The sequence below is a fragment of the Triticum aestivum genome, chromosome 4A (genome assembly GCF_018294505.1).
Source record: "Triticum aestivum cultivar Chinese Spring chromosome 4A, IWGSC CS RefSeq v2.1, whole genome shotgun sequence".
Classification (NCBI taxonomy): Eukaryota; Viridiplantae; Streptophyta; class Magnoliopsida; order Poales; family Poaceae; genus Triticum; species Triticum aestivum.
In genome coordinates, this window is record NC_057803.1 from 481,222,256 (window position 1) to 481,238,610 (window position 16,355).

Sequence of the window (16,355 nt, forward strand, 5' to 3'; positions counted from 1 at the left end):
AAGTCAATCAAGCAGGACGTAGGGTATTACCTCCATCAAGAGGGCCCGAACCTGGGTAAACACCGTGTCCTCTGTCTCCTGTTACCATCGATCCTTAGACGCACAGTTCGGGACCCCCTACCTGAGATCTGCCTGTTTTGACACCGACATTGGTGCTTTCATTGAGAGTTCCACTGTGCCATCATCGAAAGGTTCGATGGCTCCATCAATCATCTACAACAACGCTGCCGTGAAGGAGATTTTTCTCCCCGGCCAGATCTTTGTATTCGGCGGCTTCACACTGCGGGCCAACTCGGTTGGTCATCTGGAGCAGATCGACGGCTACGCCCCTGGTCACCAAATCAATTTTAGAAATCTGAACTATGTCACTAATATCCGAGGAGACTTTATCTTCCAAGGGTTCGCGGCCTCAACCACCGCTCCGGCCTTAGATCCGGAGCGCGTCGTCAGGTACGAAGACGGGAGTCTAGAGCCCGCCGGACTCTCTGCGGCCTTAGAGCTCAACACTGAGAGAGTAGCGCCTCCGGCAATCATTGCAAGGCCGGACTCTTCTCCGGACACTAATTCTGAACCCTGGAGGCTCGTGTCATGCGAGCTCGGCCTAGAAACTTCCGACCCCGTCCAAACCCCGCTCTTAAACGAGGCTCTGGACTTAATGCGATCCCTCGTCATCACATCAGAATCGCTCCTGAATCACACCCAGCCCGGACTAAGGGCTAGAAACAAGGAATTTTACTTCCCACCCACCACCCACTTCATAGCCACTATCGAGGACCTAACCGACATGCTTGATTACGCCTCCGAAGACATCAATGGTATGGACGACGATGCTGGAGAGGAGCAGGCCCAAAACCCGTCGGTCATCGGACATTGGACGGCCACCTCCTCGTATGACGTATACATGGTGGATACACCTAAAAACGGCGATGGCGATGACGAGAAAAACTCAGTCGAGAACGAACCTCCTGAGATACCGCTGAAACATCGACGTCAGCGGCACCTCTCTAAATCGCGCCGCGGTAAGAACAGTAATACCGGCACCGAAGACAATGATACTCCGGAGAATGCTGAAGACCAAGAAGATCCTATCGAACCAACATCCGAACAGGATGATCGGGAGGACGGGCAAGTTGACCCTGACGAACAAACAAGGAACAGCGACTCGGAGGACAGCAACTATCTGCCACTCTCCGAAGACGACGTAAGCCTCGACGACGAAGATTTTATCGTGCCAGAGGAACCCCTCGAACAAGAGTGCTTCAAGCGTCGGCTAATAGCCATGTCTAGAAGCCTAAAAAATAAACAGTAGAAGCTTCAAGCTGACCAAGACCTGCTCAACGACAGATGGACTAATGTCCTGGCAGCCAAAGAATACGGCCTCGAGCGACCAAAAAAGAGTTACCCAAAGCGTAATCTGCTACCCCAATTCGATGATGAGGCGTTGGAGCCCATACCACCCATGTGTAATGCGGCTGACGGACCCGATAGACCACCACGTGGCCGGGACAGAACGGCAACTCAAGCCGAACACCAGCCCGCACCACCTCGCCGTAAAAGTAGAGAAACAACAGCTCGGGGATACACATACGACCTATGAAAGGACCTGCAAACTAGAGCAGGTCAGACCAGGTCAATCTACGGATCGCGGGGCACACCCCGGCGCGAGAGGAGGGCTATCAAGCCTGGTGCGATAAGCATAACCACCCCGGGCTGAAAACCGCATACGGACTCCATCCGAACTACGTCGTGACATGGCCCGATACAGAGGCGCTGCACACCCCCTATGCTTCACTGATGAGGTAATGGAGCGCAAGTTCTCTGAAGGGTTTAAACCCATGAACATCGAATCATACGACGGCACAACAGATCCCGCAGTATGGATTGAAGATTTCCTTCTCCACATTCACATGGCTCATGGTGATGACCTACACGCCATCACATACCTTTCCCTAAAACTTAAGGGGCCAGCTAGGCACTAGTTAAATAGCCTCCTAGAAAATTCTATTGGAAGCTGGGAAGACTTGGAAGATGCCATTAGAGACAACTTCCAAGGCACTTATGTCCAGCCTCCGGATGCCGATGATCTTAGTCATATAGTCCAACAGCCCAGAGAGTCGGCTAGGAAATTCTGGACCAGGTTCCTAATTTCAATGCTTGCAGAGAATACCTTACTGAAAACTACTTGTCATTTCCTTCTGCTCCTCGTTGGGTTCGACACTCTTACTTATCAAAAGGACTATGATAGATCCCCTATACTTGTGGGTCATCAGCCGTCTTGCCGAGTAGCTTGTGAAGATACAAGCGATTTGTTGCATGACAAGTTGTCTCAACCGCTTCCGCCCAAAAGTGTTTTGGCGTCTTGTACTCATCAAGCATCATTCTATCCAGAGTCCGGTTCTTTCTCTCAACAACTCCATTTTGTTGAGGTGTGTACGTAGCCAAGAACTCATGTGAAATCCCTTCTTCGTCAAGAAAGGTATCCACATTTGCGTTCTTGAACTCCGTTCAATTATCGCTGCGAACCTTCTTGATCTTCCCTTCAAAATGATTTTGAGCCTTTCTAACGAAGTTCTTGAAGATCTTTTGGACCTGAGATTTATCATCAAGAAAGAACAGCCACGTAAATCTTGAAAAATCATGGACTATGACTAGGCCAAATGAGTTTCCACCGAGACTTTTATAGGCATTGGGACCAAAAAGATCCATATGAAGCAGCTCAAGCGGTCTTCTCGTGGTCATGATGTTCTTCACGGGGTGCCTTCCTCCAACTTGTTTTCCTGCTTGACAAGCACTGCACAATCTATCCTTGTCAAATATAACATCTTTCACTCCAAGGATATGATCACCTTTAATAAGCTTATCAAGATTCCACATGCCCACATGACCTAACCTTCTATGCCACAACCAACTTTTAGAAGATTTAGCAAGTAAGCAAGTTCTAGGTTGAGCCTTTTTAGTGAAATCAACAATGTATAGATCACCTCTACGTATACCGTTAAAGACCATTTTATGATTATCTCTACGGAACACTTAGCAATGTACTTCAGTAAATAGGACATTGAAGCCAAAGTCAACAAGTCTAGATATGGAAAGTAATTATAGCCAAGGGATTCAACGAGCATAACATTTTGTATGGAGCTATCATGTGAGATGGCCACCTGACCAAGTCCAACCACCTTACCTTTGAGTTGTCACCAAATGTGACATACTTTCGAGGGCCGTTGTTTTCAGCAAGCTCACGAAACATGTCCTTATCTCTGGTCATGTGATTGGTACATCCACTATCAAGAACCCATTCCTTTCCTCCAGCCATGTAGCCGTGAAGATTTGCCATAAGACCAAAATGTCTCATAGACTCATCGAGATCAAAGTCACTATCATCATCCTCATCATAGTATCCATGTTCAACATCGTCTTGTGATTGATCAATTCCTAGAGAGAGTGATTCATTAGATAAGTGATCATCACAATGTTCATCTTTATGAATTCTAATGGCTTCAGAGATGATGTTGCTAATGATTCCAACATCTCTTTTAGCACGCATGAGGTTGGTAAGCTCAAATAAACAATCACCAAACTTAGGATCATTGGAATTCATCTTACTCAAAGCAATAGACTTGTGAAGAATCTCATCTAAGTTTTGCAAGGAATAATTTGGAAATTTTTCCTCAACAAATCTCCATATGGTGTAAGCACAATCAAGAGCAGGCAAGCTAGCAATCAAGTTTCTAGGTAATCCTCTAGTGATTAAATTGACAGTTTTAAGATTACGGATCATGTCAATAGACTCATCAACAGTAGGATACAAGGGGTCAACAAGGCGCACACAAGGAGTAGTAATGTACTTGTTCAAGTGATATTCATTGAAAATCTCAAGCATCTCAGTTTTCCACTCATGAAAGAACTCTCCGTCAAGTATAGGCAATCTACGTCTAAGACTCCCCAACGTAGACTCATCCATCTTCCTCCAATGGTGATTAAACCAAAGCAATGGAGACCAATACTCTAATACCAATTGCAGGATCGAGAAGAGGTGTCTAGAGAGGGGTGATTAGACCCTCAACGAAGAAAAGTAGCAGTTTTTAATTTCTTTAAGTTAAGGCAGAGTTTTAGCACAGGTTTAAACATTCGCAATACATTTCAAGCAAGCATGGCAAGAGTATATGAGCAGCGGAAAGTAAAGCATGCAACTTGCAAGAAAGTAAAGGGATGAGATTGAAGTGTGCAAACGCAATTGGAGACACGGAGATTTTTGGCGTGGTTCTGATAGGTGGTGCTATCGTACATCCACGTTGATGGAGACTTCAACCCACGAAGGGTAACAGTTGCACGAGTCCACGGAGGGCTCCACTCACGAAGGGTCCACGAAGAAGCAACCTTGTCTATCCCACCATGGCCATCGCCCATGAAGGACTTGCCTCACTTGGGTAGATCTTCATGAAGTAGGCGATCTCCTTGCCCTTACAAACTCCTTGGTTCAACTCTACAATCTTGACGGAGGCTCCCAAGTGACACCTAACCAATCTAGGAGACACCGCTCTCCCAAAGGTAATAGATGGTGTGTTGATGATGAACTCCTTGCTCTTGTGCTTTAAATGATAGTTTCCCCAACACTCAACTCTCCCTCATATATTTGGATTTGGTGAAAAGATTATTTGAGTGGAAAGCAACTTGGGGAAGGCTATAGATCAAGATTCTTGTGGTTGGAATGGAATATCTTGGTCTCAACACATGAGTAGGTGGTTCTCTCAGAAAATATATGGTAGAAGTGTAGGCATGTTCTGATAGTTCTCTCCCTGAATGGAGGATGGGTCGAGGGGTATATATAGCCTCCACACAAAATCTAACCATTATACACAATTTACCAAACTCGGTGAGACCGAATATACAAACTCGGTCAGACCGATTCAGTTCAAAATGTGAATGTTAGGCTTTTCGGTGGGACTGATATGATCAACTCGATGGGACCGATTTCATTAGGGTTAGGACATAACATAATCTCAGTGAGACCGATCACATAAACTCGGTAAGACGATTTCTGTAATAGGCAAACTGAGAGTTGGTCAGGCAAACTCGGTGGGACCGATCGCTCATTTCGGTAAGACCGAAACGTTACGAAAAGGAAACAGAGAGTTTGCATTGCGAACTCGGTGGAACCGATCGCTCATATCGGTTAGACCGAAATGTTACGAAGGGAAACAGAGAGTTTGCAATCCCATCTCGGTGAGACCGAGATCCCTATCGGTGAGACCGAACTGATTAGGGTTTCTGGCTATGGCTATGTCAAATGAACTCGATGGCGTCGGATAGATCAAATCGGTGGGGTCGAATTTAACTTTTGGTTTAGGACATATGTGGATATGATAAAGTGGTTGAGAGCTTTTGGAGCATATCACTAAGCATTTTGAGCAAGCAAGCCATTAAGCAACACCTCATCCCCTTTTAATAGTATTGGCTTTTCCTATGGACTCAATGTGATCTTGGGTCACTAAAATGAAAATGTAGAGTCTTGAGCTTTTGCCAATCCTTGTCCTTAGCTTCTTGAAGGGGTTCCACATGCTCTTGTACATGCCACGCCTTTGTTGAACATTCTGAAATATACTAGATAAGAGTATTAGTTCAACAAGAGATATGTTGACATTAATTACCAAAATCACCCACGGAGCACTTGTGCTTTCAAAGGGGAAGCACGACCACATAGCTGGGTCATCTTCCGCCTTCTCGGGGAGCACCACTCTAAACTCCACCTCATTGCCCCCCTTCCCCTTCTCCCCTCCCGCCGTCGCACCTGGAATCGCTCGTACGTCAAGGTGGATATTTGTCGGCGTTACTGGGAGACGGCGACCCCGCACCCTTGGCCCGATGCTCAACTCCCCAATGGGGTGGCATTTGAGCCTGGATCGGTTGCCGGTGTCGGCCATCCCGGCGAGTGGTCATGCCCGCTTCTTGGAGATCAACCGCCGATGGGCACATATCCCGAGTCACCTCCCGGCCGATCGCAGGTATGTCATTTGCTTCCCCCTTGTGAGACACGTGGTTCCAGGACGAGCACGACATGCTTCGGCAAACTTTCTTTGCCGGTCGTACTCATAGCCCGCCACGTGATGCGTGTGCTCCCAACACGGTCTGTGCGCATGCTCCTAGCCCGCCCTGATCGCGTTCTCGTGCGCAGACTAACGCTGGCGCCCTCTCCCTCGGCATCCCTGCCACCACCACCTCCCACCATGACCGCCGAAGAGGCGGAGCGGCTAGTGAGCAGGACAGCCTGGAGGAGATGCTGGCACTGTCGGTCCTTCTCGTCGCCGTCCCTGGTAAGGTCGATCGTCCCGCTCACCAGGGACGACGACGAAGAGGACGGTGGCGCCTGGAGATGGCCACGGCATCAGCGACAGCGGGCAGCAGATCTACCGTTTTTACGTTTATTATTATTTCAACTTAAGTACGGGCAATGACTATCGTGGACTTTTTAATTGAGTTATAATATATTTATGTTTTAAAATATTGTGCGGTGCATTTTTCTTTTTTAAGTCTAAAACAGACATAAAATTTGGGATGCAGCCGCCCAATGGGTATATCTAACAGAGCCGAAAATAGATGATCGTTTTGTTGACCCAAACGAAAAGAATCCCACACAAAACGGGCCTTTTTTAGGTCGATGGAAGGAGACGTCTCTCTCCTAGACTAGCTGCTAGCTTAGCTGCATCTACGTAAAGAGTCGGCGATCAAAGTGCCTTTTACCCATCATTTCCAATGCCGGTCCGGTCATGGACCACGGAAATCAGTCAAGTCTCGTGACGATGCAGCTAGCTAGAGTGGAGCAGGAAGAGCAAGATGCATATGAGAAAAGAGAAAATTGCACCGCGTTCGCGTTGGGTTGATTGATATTCTGGCATGCTGCATCCAAAGGATTCCATCGCCAAGTGGCCCTTCTTCGTAGTATTCTAAACGCTCTTATATTAATTTATAGAGGAAGTACTCACTAGTTAACAATGTGCTTGCATGATCAACCTTGTAGTTCAATTTAATACAGTACTACTCTCTCCTTTTTAAATATAAGTCTTTTTAAAGATTTTAATACAAACTGTATATATAGATGATAGACATATTTTAAAATATAGATTTATTTCATTTTGCTTCGTATGTACTCCTACTGCAAAAAAGACTTACTAGTACAATCCATAGTACTGTATTAAAGTATATTCCAGAGTCCATACGAAGTTTATATTTTGCTTCCTATTTTAGAGTATAGACATATTTTGCTTCGTATGTACTTTGATATATATTTTTAGAGTAGTTTATATTGGAATCTCTAAAAAAAATTTAGAAAAGGAACAAGAGGCAGTATATGAGTAGTAGTTGCTGTAGCTTGTCATCACTCGTCAGCTTCGGATTCTGCAGGTTGAAGCACACTTGCATGGCGAATTACTACAATCCATTCATAATTAACTAAGCGCACGCGTCGATGCATGTCATGTTGTCTTCTCGGTCATCTTCTTGATCCCCCAACTCCAGCTCCTCGTCGGCGGCGGCGGGGTTGGCGAACCGGAGCCTGAGCCGGCCGCCCTCGCGGGACGCCTGCAGCAGCTCCTTCCCGGGGATCACCACCTGCGTCAGCACGAACCGCCCATCCGCGCGGAACGTCCGGAAGCACACGCACGGCTTCCCGCCGCGCCCGATCGACCGTATCGGCGGCGGGAACGACGGCGGCGAACCCACCAGCCCTGACTCCGCCGCGGCGGCGGCGTCCCTCAGCGTCGCCTCCTCCCTCTCCCTCCCGCGGAGGGCGGCGGCCGCGTCGGCGCCGTCATCCCTGACCATGTCGTCCGAGTCCACCGTGCTCTCGGACCCGAGCCCCTCCGTGCACAGCAGCAGCGACGCCGAGCTCTTCTTCAGGCAGAAGCTCGCGCTCCTCCTGACGCCACCGGCGGCGTCGCCGGCGCTCGCGGGCTTCGGCCTGAGGAGCGCGTCCAGCGACGAGTCGTCATTGCTCTTCTCGGCCTGACTAGCGATGTCGAGCCACGACGCCGCCGTAGCGCGTGCGTCAGGGAGTGGCACCCGTGGCAGGACGGGTCGGGCGGCGCCGCCGTCGGGCTTCCCGTAGAAGTGTAGCTCACCGAAGATCTCGGTGAAGGACGCCGGGTCCACGGCCGGCAGCTGCTTCTTGTGGTGGCTGTGGTTGTTGCAAGCCGACAGCACCTCCAGCAGCGTGGGGTTCTCCGGCAACGGCTTCTCGAACAGCCGCCGCAGCGCGCCGTCCCCCACCGCCGTCGCCATGTGCGCCATCCAACAAGCAGCACTCCTCAGTCAGTCAGACAGACGTAATAAAAAGGCTGCGATATTTTTTGTGACCGTCGAATTTTGCTCAAGTAATCTCCGAGGAAGAGAGGTATATATAGTGAGAGAAAAGGAGAGGCCAGGAAAGGTGGATGCATTTATGTGGCTGTCGAATCGGAATTCGAAAATATGTTTCTTGTTTTTCAGGCTTTTCGTTTCACGAGTGGAGCCGGTATATACTCCTGCTGCAACTTGGGATGAGGAAATGGAAATGTGCATCTTGCACAGTTGTCACTGTTCTTCAGCACTGGCCTGCATAACATGTCAGAGGAAGGGAAATCTGCAGGTAGAGCTAATGCAGCATTGCATTTGCAGCTCGCACAAATTTGATGGTGATCCTGCCCTGGCATCACCGAATTTCTGATAAGGTTGGCATTCCTGTTGGTGAATGAATTCCGGCTCCAACTGGCGCAGGAACGGCTCAAATTCGCACATTCCGCGATGGTTAAAAACCCTGGGAGAAAATGGGGCGATTTTCCCCCGACCAGTGATGCACTTGTCACTGAAAATCGCACTGGTGTCAAGTGCCCCTGGAGACAGGAATCTGTTCCATTCCTAGCTGAACAGGCAGAAAGCTAGGTAGAGGAAAACGCACTGCAATTCCTCTCGCAGTGAGTTTTTGTTTCAGCAATTTCATTTTCTCCGTGAAAACTGGAAAAGAGTTCACGGTGGATTCGACGAACGACAAGGAACGAAGGAGAAAAGGTTAGAATAACTTCTTTTTTTTCTTGTGAAAATCTCGGGACAGATTCAACAAACGAAAAGGATGAAGGGCGGAAGGTGGAATAAAGCTATCTGATGCGATGAGGGGACATCGTGCATACAGCATACCATGGTTGAGACCTCACTTCAGAAAGGTCAGGGTGAGAATAACACATGTTCAGGACGTCCAGAAACTTCCGGGTCCAGGGAGTGAAGAAATGTATGTACAACAAAGGAAGCAAAGGCCACAAATTTACTCATAAGCAAGATACATATAAGTTAGTGAAGGCAGGGGGGGATGAGCCTCAAAACAACATGATGATGATCCAAACACGAAATGATAAGCGCGTCGAAAATTCAAAATGTGCAAGGAAACAACACTGGGTCAGTCATCTATTACACAACAACAAAGGCAGTCGCACCGGGGTTTCTACCTCCACGCTTCGATCCGTTCGACCTTGGAGTTTATCCGGCTCACAATGCTCGTGCCTCTCGATTTTTCAGCTGGAGGGGTGGCGGGCGTTCCGCACTGCCGCTTGCCCTTTCTAGTCCTCCTGCTATTCAGGCCTCGGCTCCCTCTGCTCGGAAGTAAGTTGGCAGCTGTAGCACAGGAAGCATCAGCAATGGCAGACGAAGCGACAAGAGCAGGCTGCGAGCAACTAGCGGACCCCTCCACGCTCGAACGGACATCACTTGTATGGACAACGGAAGCTACCGAATCGCCTTCCACAGGAGGCTTGTCTTCAGCACTGTGTGTAGGACTGTACACGAGAGGCTCCTCGCTGACAAAAGAGGGGCGCCCAGATGTTTCTTCAGGTTGAGGATTAATGGGAAGACTGGGGTTCTGATGGCCATTTTCATCAGATGGGTCCTTCTGTGGCAAAGGGGCATCTTCCAGGTTGGACTCTTCTCTATCCTTGAGGGTCTTCTGTATTAGCATCTTGAGGAAATTCATCACTTGCACCGCATACATCAGTGCAGTCAAAGGGTCTGCCATCTGCTTTACATGAGCGCAAGAGTTAGTATCCACCTAAATGATTGTTGCTAGTTTGCTGTTAGGAGAACGCATTACCTGGGTCATATTTGGAGCGAAAACCATAGCAACATTGCGATCGCTCATCTTGTTTATCTGTTCTTCTTGGACAACATCAGCCATCAAATTAACAGCCCAGTCAAGTAAGGCTGCTTCAGTTGGTGGAAGGCATTTGGCAACCCGAGCACAGTCCTCTTCAGATTGGCATTGCATCACCTGTTCAGGTGGGATAGAATCCAGCACCCCACTCGGCAGTTCCCTAAACCAGGCCTGAACAATTGAAAATATATGCAATGAGTATAACTTTTGTCATCAAGAGTACTGTTTGCAAAACGAAGTTGACTAACTCAAGGACATAAAATTGTGGCGTCAAACCAGTTAATAACACCACATAACTGCACTGAAAAGCAGCATTAGATTCTGCAACAGAATTTTGTTGGACAGAAGAGTCGTAACTTTGGTTTCCCTTTGAAAAAGAAGACTGGTTTCCACTAGAAAGAAAATCTGGACTGACAAGTGTTGAGATAGAATCCGGCTATTGAAGATAAGCATAATCAATAATAAATATGTGAGTGCTGCTGTCAACAGAATGTCGGAATGGCATAAAGCTACATGACAGAAGAAAGCTTACTTTGATTAGACCCGCCAAACAGTGAACATCAATGCCATCCGGCACAGTTCCACTATTTAAGTGATCTCTCACAAACTCTTCCTGGCTATTCTCCGCATTTATACGAAAAATACCCTCTGCCTGCAAAGTAAAAAACAAACAACATGAATGCAGTCAGCACTCAGGAAAAGCTACAGGATGCTTAAAAAATAAGAAAGTTACAGTTAGTTAAAATGCTAAAACATCATACCCGAAGACCTCCTTGTTCATACAGACGTCTTTGCATCATCAAGAGAATCGTCGGAACACTGTTTCCTCTGGTATCATATGAACACTGCATCGATTGTGTTGAAACGCCGAAGACACTAGCACTGCATTTGAAGTTTGAATCAGCTAAAGAACACCAACAGTACAAGGAAGCATGAACTGGAACTAATCATAAACAATGCTCTAAAATACACCTTACATGTAGAAGTAAAGATCACATAGTCACTTAGGTCAAGGCATATTTCGTTTTTTGTTTTTTGTTTTGAAGACAAGTCAAGGCATCTTTTGAAGGAGCATATTTCAGCAATTAAGATGGTCTGTAAGAACATTGATGAATTCTCCCAAGTTATGCGGGAACTCTACATATCGTTGCATGCTTAAAAAATTGGCATCACCATAAAGATGTGGGCAGATTTCACATTATTATTAAGTGCCGGTTTCCTAACTCAAGTGTGTAAGCAATCCAGGAAATAGTTTTCAATTTTCTTTCAAGATCTTTGCACACTCCAGAAGTTTCCCGATTATTGAATGAGCACAACACATATGCTCCAGTTTTGTTGGTTGCAAATTTGCAATCCAGTTTGAACATGGGTTCTAGGTGTTTGTGCCACTTTATCTTCTTTTCAAGGCAAAATGATTCCATCCTTGCACAGAGAACCATTTAGCTTATTCTTTTTAGATTGCCTAGAAATAATAACCACATCCTGGAATTCCCAAGACAAACAATAGACAATATAATACCTACGTGTGTTTATTCTTTCTGCTCTTTTTCTAGTATAACCTCAAGAGGACCACAAAGCAAAAAAAAAAAAGTTATTCAAGCCACTAAAGTCTGCAAAACACAACAAACAGATGCAGACAAATGATAATGAGCAAGGTGGCGGAATCATCTAATCAAGACAAAATATGTCCATTCTCCATTGTAAATCATGAAATTCCCAACAGTTCTTCTTTGATCTTTCAACATGACTTAGCGTTTAATAATCTACTTCTTGATATTCCCAGGTCAATCAACTGAATTCCTACAAGTATACAGTGTTCCTTAAAAGGGGTCATTAGCGTGCCATGTAATGCATGTGCAACTGTGCATACAAAAGGTGCATCGGCTAAAGAAATAAAGAGCGGCGATGCAGTAATACAGGCACCATCGAGTACATCTTGCACTGAATGAAAAATACCTTAGTAGTTTAATATTTGTATAGCAAGCATAAGCACTCCTACCAAACAAAGCAAGAGGCGATACAGCTGAGCTGATCCAACAAGAAGTTAGACTTAATAAATGGCATGAGTGTGCCAACTAAGTACTACTACCTTTTGATTTTTCGGAACCCGATTAAAACAACCATGCACTTCACAACACATGGATGTTGGGCAAAAAACGCTTATTTGGTGGGTTTGCTTACAAGTCAAAACATGATTCAAGTTGATGGGAACACTAAAGCAACATGGACAGAATACCACCGCTGCGAAGGACAGGAAAAGAATAAAGTGAACAGAATGGCTGCTGTAACTAAATGTAGAGGCTTTGTGATTTTCAAATTTAATATTTTCTGTTTTTTTTTCTCTACTTACAACTAATGAAGATTCCGTTGCAAGTGTTCTGTTCCATTTCCAGCCTCGTTAAAGTTATGGGTATTAATTTTTTCTTTCTTGATTTTATGAGTAACCCGTTACAGAAAAGCAATGCAACTCTGCCCATAACAGGCATGGAGAGCCATGATTGGCCAATTATTAATGAAACATGGGGAAAACTCAGCACAAACTATTTCTAGACAGAGTGGTGGTTCAAAGCGTGCCCATCATCATAATTCATAAACAGTTTATCTACCATAGATCAACTCCAGCTCAGGCAGCCAAGTACCAGCAAAGGGGGGAAGAAGTCTACGGAGGCACCTAACCCGGTTGTGTGCGTTGGCCTCATATTAATATACACATAACTGAAATGAAATATAAATTCCACCTGAATTTATCTGCCTACCAAGCTTCAGACCAAAAGCACACAGAGGTCGCAATTCCAGCCAACGTACCATCTCTTTATCCCGATTAAAACCACTACCAAAATAGGCAAACAGTAGCATCTAATATAAATGTTGAAAAGTGAAAACTACTTCAGAAATAACAGCGGGAACTGGATGATACTGAATATGCAGAAACATTCTGAGTTCAGAAATACAAGCATGTTTTCGAAGCTTGTGTACCAGCTGATGAAGGAACATGAGAAGAGACAGAGAAGAGAGCGCGACGGACCTAGCACTGGGCGCGCGGCGGGGCACCTCGGGCTCGAACTCGACGGGGAGCCCGAGGAATCCATGGAACCTGTCGAAGGTGACGTGCGCCACGTGCTGCACATCCGTGGGCAGCCCTATCTCCATCCCGCCCTGGCCTTGGCCGCCGTCCTCGGCTCTGCACCGGAGCAGCGACTTCCGCAGCAGCTCGAGAAGCAGCGCCAAGAAGGACCAGCGCTCCTCCTCCTCTTCCTCCTCCTGCAACCCTCCGGCCTGTCGCTCCGCGGATCCTGCAGGGCTCTGGTCGCTGCTGGTGGTGCCTCTCTGGAGCACGTCGCTGTCGGCTAAATAGCGCAGGGAGGTGGAGGAGGAGGAGGAGGAGCCGCGGCTTGCGGGCGAAGCGAGGTTGGTCGGGCCCCGGAACAGCGCCACCTCCGTCATTGCTTCCGCCCCTTTTCCGCCCGAGCCCCCCTTCTTCTTCTCGGGGAATTATTACGGTGCAGCCAGTAATCTGGCGCGGCGTAGGACCAATTCGGCCCGGATATGTGAGCTTTCTTCCTCGATGGTGGTGGTGGTGGTGGAGTGGGCCAAATGCCTGGGATGATTGGATCCTGGTAGTGGAGTTCTTGGTGGCGGGACGCTAATTTAGGATTGATTTCTGCTCCGGTGGCTCTCCATTAGAGATTGCTGGGACGGGGAGGGGACGGGATTTGGGTGCTGCATGCGGCCGCGTGGTCCAAATCCACAGCGGGGCGGGGCGGAACGGAACGGGTATTCTAATCTGGGCTGCGCTGGGGACAAAAAATAAGAAAAGGAATCCAAGTGGATCTGTGATTAGGGAGGGTTTCTTGCTGTGGTGGTGCGTTGGGTGGGTAATGGTGGATAGGATTTGTGTGGAGGTGGAGCTGGAGGTGGAGTTGGAGTTGGATTGAAGGGAGGGTCAGGCCGGGGTCGACGACGACCAAGATGATGATGATGATGATGATGTGAATGTGATCATCATCATCCTTGGTCTCCTCCTGCCTTCACGCGTGCGGTGCGGTTCTTCTCTTCTTTCTGCTATTTATTTACAGTTAGTTATTTATTTAAGCGTGCTATCCAAGAGAGAGACGAGAGCTAAATTAACCCGAGAGTAATGATTTGATGTGATGTGGCCATGAGCAAATTAACTAAGTAACTACCTAGTGTACTTGATTCATTCGACTGACGGACGGACGGACTGTTTGGTTGGTGCCGTGACTATCGCTTTTCGTTGGCAGCACTTTTAGGACTATACATTGTTAGGTCTTTTTACTCTGCACATTGAATTTGCCGAAAGTCAAACTTTGTTAAGTTTGACCAAATTTACATTGGAAATTATTAGCATCTATAATATCTAATAAATATAATATGAAAATATATTCCAAGATGAATCTAATGATATTGGTGTTGTTATGTGAATGTCTATAATTTTTTATACAAACTTGGTTAAAGTTGGATGAGATTGATTTCGGACAAACCTAATATGAAGAGTAAAAAGGACAGGAGGGAGTACTTCGTAGATTTTCGTGCGGGTGGTGCCTTTTGGCAGGTTTGGTATTCACACGTTGAATTGAAGGAACGACCGTGTGTGAGTCGAATGAATTATTTTTGTAAGACACTTTTTCTAGCCGCTGGATTTTCATCCAACAGGCATGATCACAATGCCATTGTTCATCTTCTTCCTCTTATGCCACCGCCCAGCCCTAAGAGCAACTCTAGCAGACCCCGCATCCTCCCAGCCCGCAAAACGTGTTTGCAATTCACACAAAAACGTCTTTGCGGGTCGGCGTGGACGGCCACAGTTGTAGACCCGGCATAATGGATCCGTAAAAAAAGATATTTCGGGAATATCCTTTTTTACGGTAAAAAGGGATATTCCCGAAATATCTTTTTTACGGGTCGGTTTTGCGGCGTCTGATCTGGCGCAGCTCCTTCTGGCCCGCAAAACTTAGATTTACAACTTGAATTGATCTAGCATAACATATTTCTTTGCTTTTGCAACAACATTATATACAAAAGACATCACCAAATCTTTGCTAGAATAGCAAAACCAAAGAAAACAAGAACCACAAGTATGCATTTCAGAAGATTTCCAACTTCCATAACTGCTCCCACAAGTTGGACTAATATCTTCTCCATGCATTCATTGTCAATCTGCGGATTCATGATTTTGCATTCTTCTTTCTTCATCTTTGGTTTGAAAGAAGTAGACGTTGCTTCCCCTCTAGTTGCAGATGCAGCCGCATCATTGCCTTCGATTGTACTAAGGAGTGCACTAACATCTATTAAGTTTCTTTCTATCAACAAATCAATGTATTGGCCTTTCCAAAACCAAAATGAGCATCCATCGTCCTACACAAAAGAATGAGCAAGCTCGAAGTGAGCTACCGTAATTGAACTAAAGAATGAGCTATGAAATGAGCTACCGCAAGTGCACGTACCTCGTGGTTTTCGCATTTGAAGAACACCCATCCGGGGTGCTTCGGCATGTCCGAAGTGAGCCGCAACACTTTTCGCGTGCAGTCGTCGCACTCTGTGAACGGCATCGGCAAGCCACAAAGACGCTGCGCGAGCGCCGAGCCCGATGGACGGCCGAACGAATCCATGCCCACAAACCTTCGGCGGCGGCGGGCAGACAAACCCGTACCTGCATGCGGCGATGCGCCCTTGCCTGGGCTGCGGGAGAGGCTCCCCGATCACTCCATCGCTTGGGGCAGCAACAGGCGGCCGGAAAATGCCAAATACGGCGGCCCGTGATGAAGTGCCGCAGATCTGCAAATCCGGCGGCCCGCCGACGCAGGGGGGGAAGAGATGGGAGGCCTCGTGCGCGTGGCGGCCTTCCGGCGTGCTCCTGCTGGCTGCTTTCACCGAAATCTTGGGCGGCGGCGCGAGGGGGGAGAGGAGAGGTGGTTGGTGGGGGAAAGCGCGGGATGAAATGTCCCCCACCAACCGCTTCCGCTTATATGCAGGGCACCGCATCCGCGAGGGAGAAACCTGCATTTTCCCGGGTTGGGGTCGGGATTTTGCCGCGCCCCCTAAAATTTTTTGCGGGCCGGGCGGGATGCGGGGTCTGATCGGGCTGGTTTTTCCGCCCTGACCCATATTTTGGCGGTTATTTTACGGGTCGGGGCGGGATGCGGGGTCTGCTAGAGTTGCTCTAACA

The 16,355-nt window shown here is 47.3% G+C and overlaps 2 protein-coding genes across 2 annotated transcripts; both read right to left on the reverse strand.

The window, feature by feature from the left end:
• Nucleotides 1-7,350: 7,350 nt before the first annotated feature.
• Nucleotides 7,351-8,571, reverse strand: LOC123082106 (protein FANTASTIC FOUR 3). Its single transcript, XM_044504521.1, has one exon. It carries the CDS (start codon nucleotides 8,281-8,283, stop codon nucleotides 7,447-7,449), a length of 837 nt encoding a protein of 278 aa, XP_044360456.1. The 5' UTR covers nucleotides 8,284-8,571; the 3' UTR covers nucleotides 7,351-7,446.
• A 699-nt stretch (nucleotides 8,572-9,270) lies between these two features.
• On the reverse strand, nucleotides 9,271-14,182 carry LOC123086500 (rho GTPase-activating protein 4). The gene is made up of 5 exons (XM_044508264.1): nucleotides 13,194-14,182; nucleotides 10,930-11,050; nucleotides 10,701-10,820; nucleotides 10,109-10,339; nucleotides 9,271-10,033 (listed from the first exon to the last, which is right to left on the reverse strand). Exons 1-5 carry the CDS (start codon nucleotides 13,610-13,612, stop codon nucleotides 9,467-9,469), a joined length of 1,458 nt encoding a protein of 485 aa, XP_044364199.1. The 5' UTR covers nucleotides 13,613-14,182; the 3' UTR covers nucleotides 9,271-9,466.
• Between the last annotated feature and the right edge of the window lie 2,173 nt (nucleotides 14,183-16,355).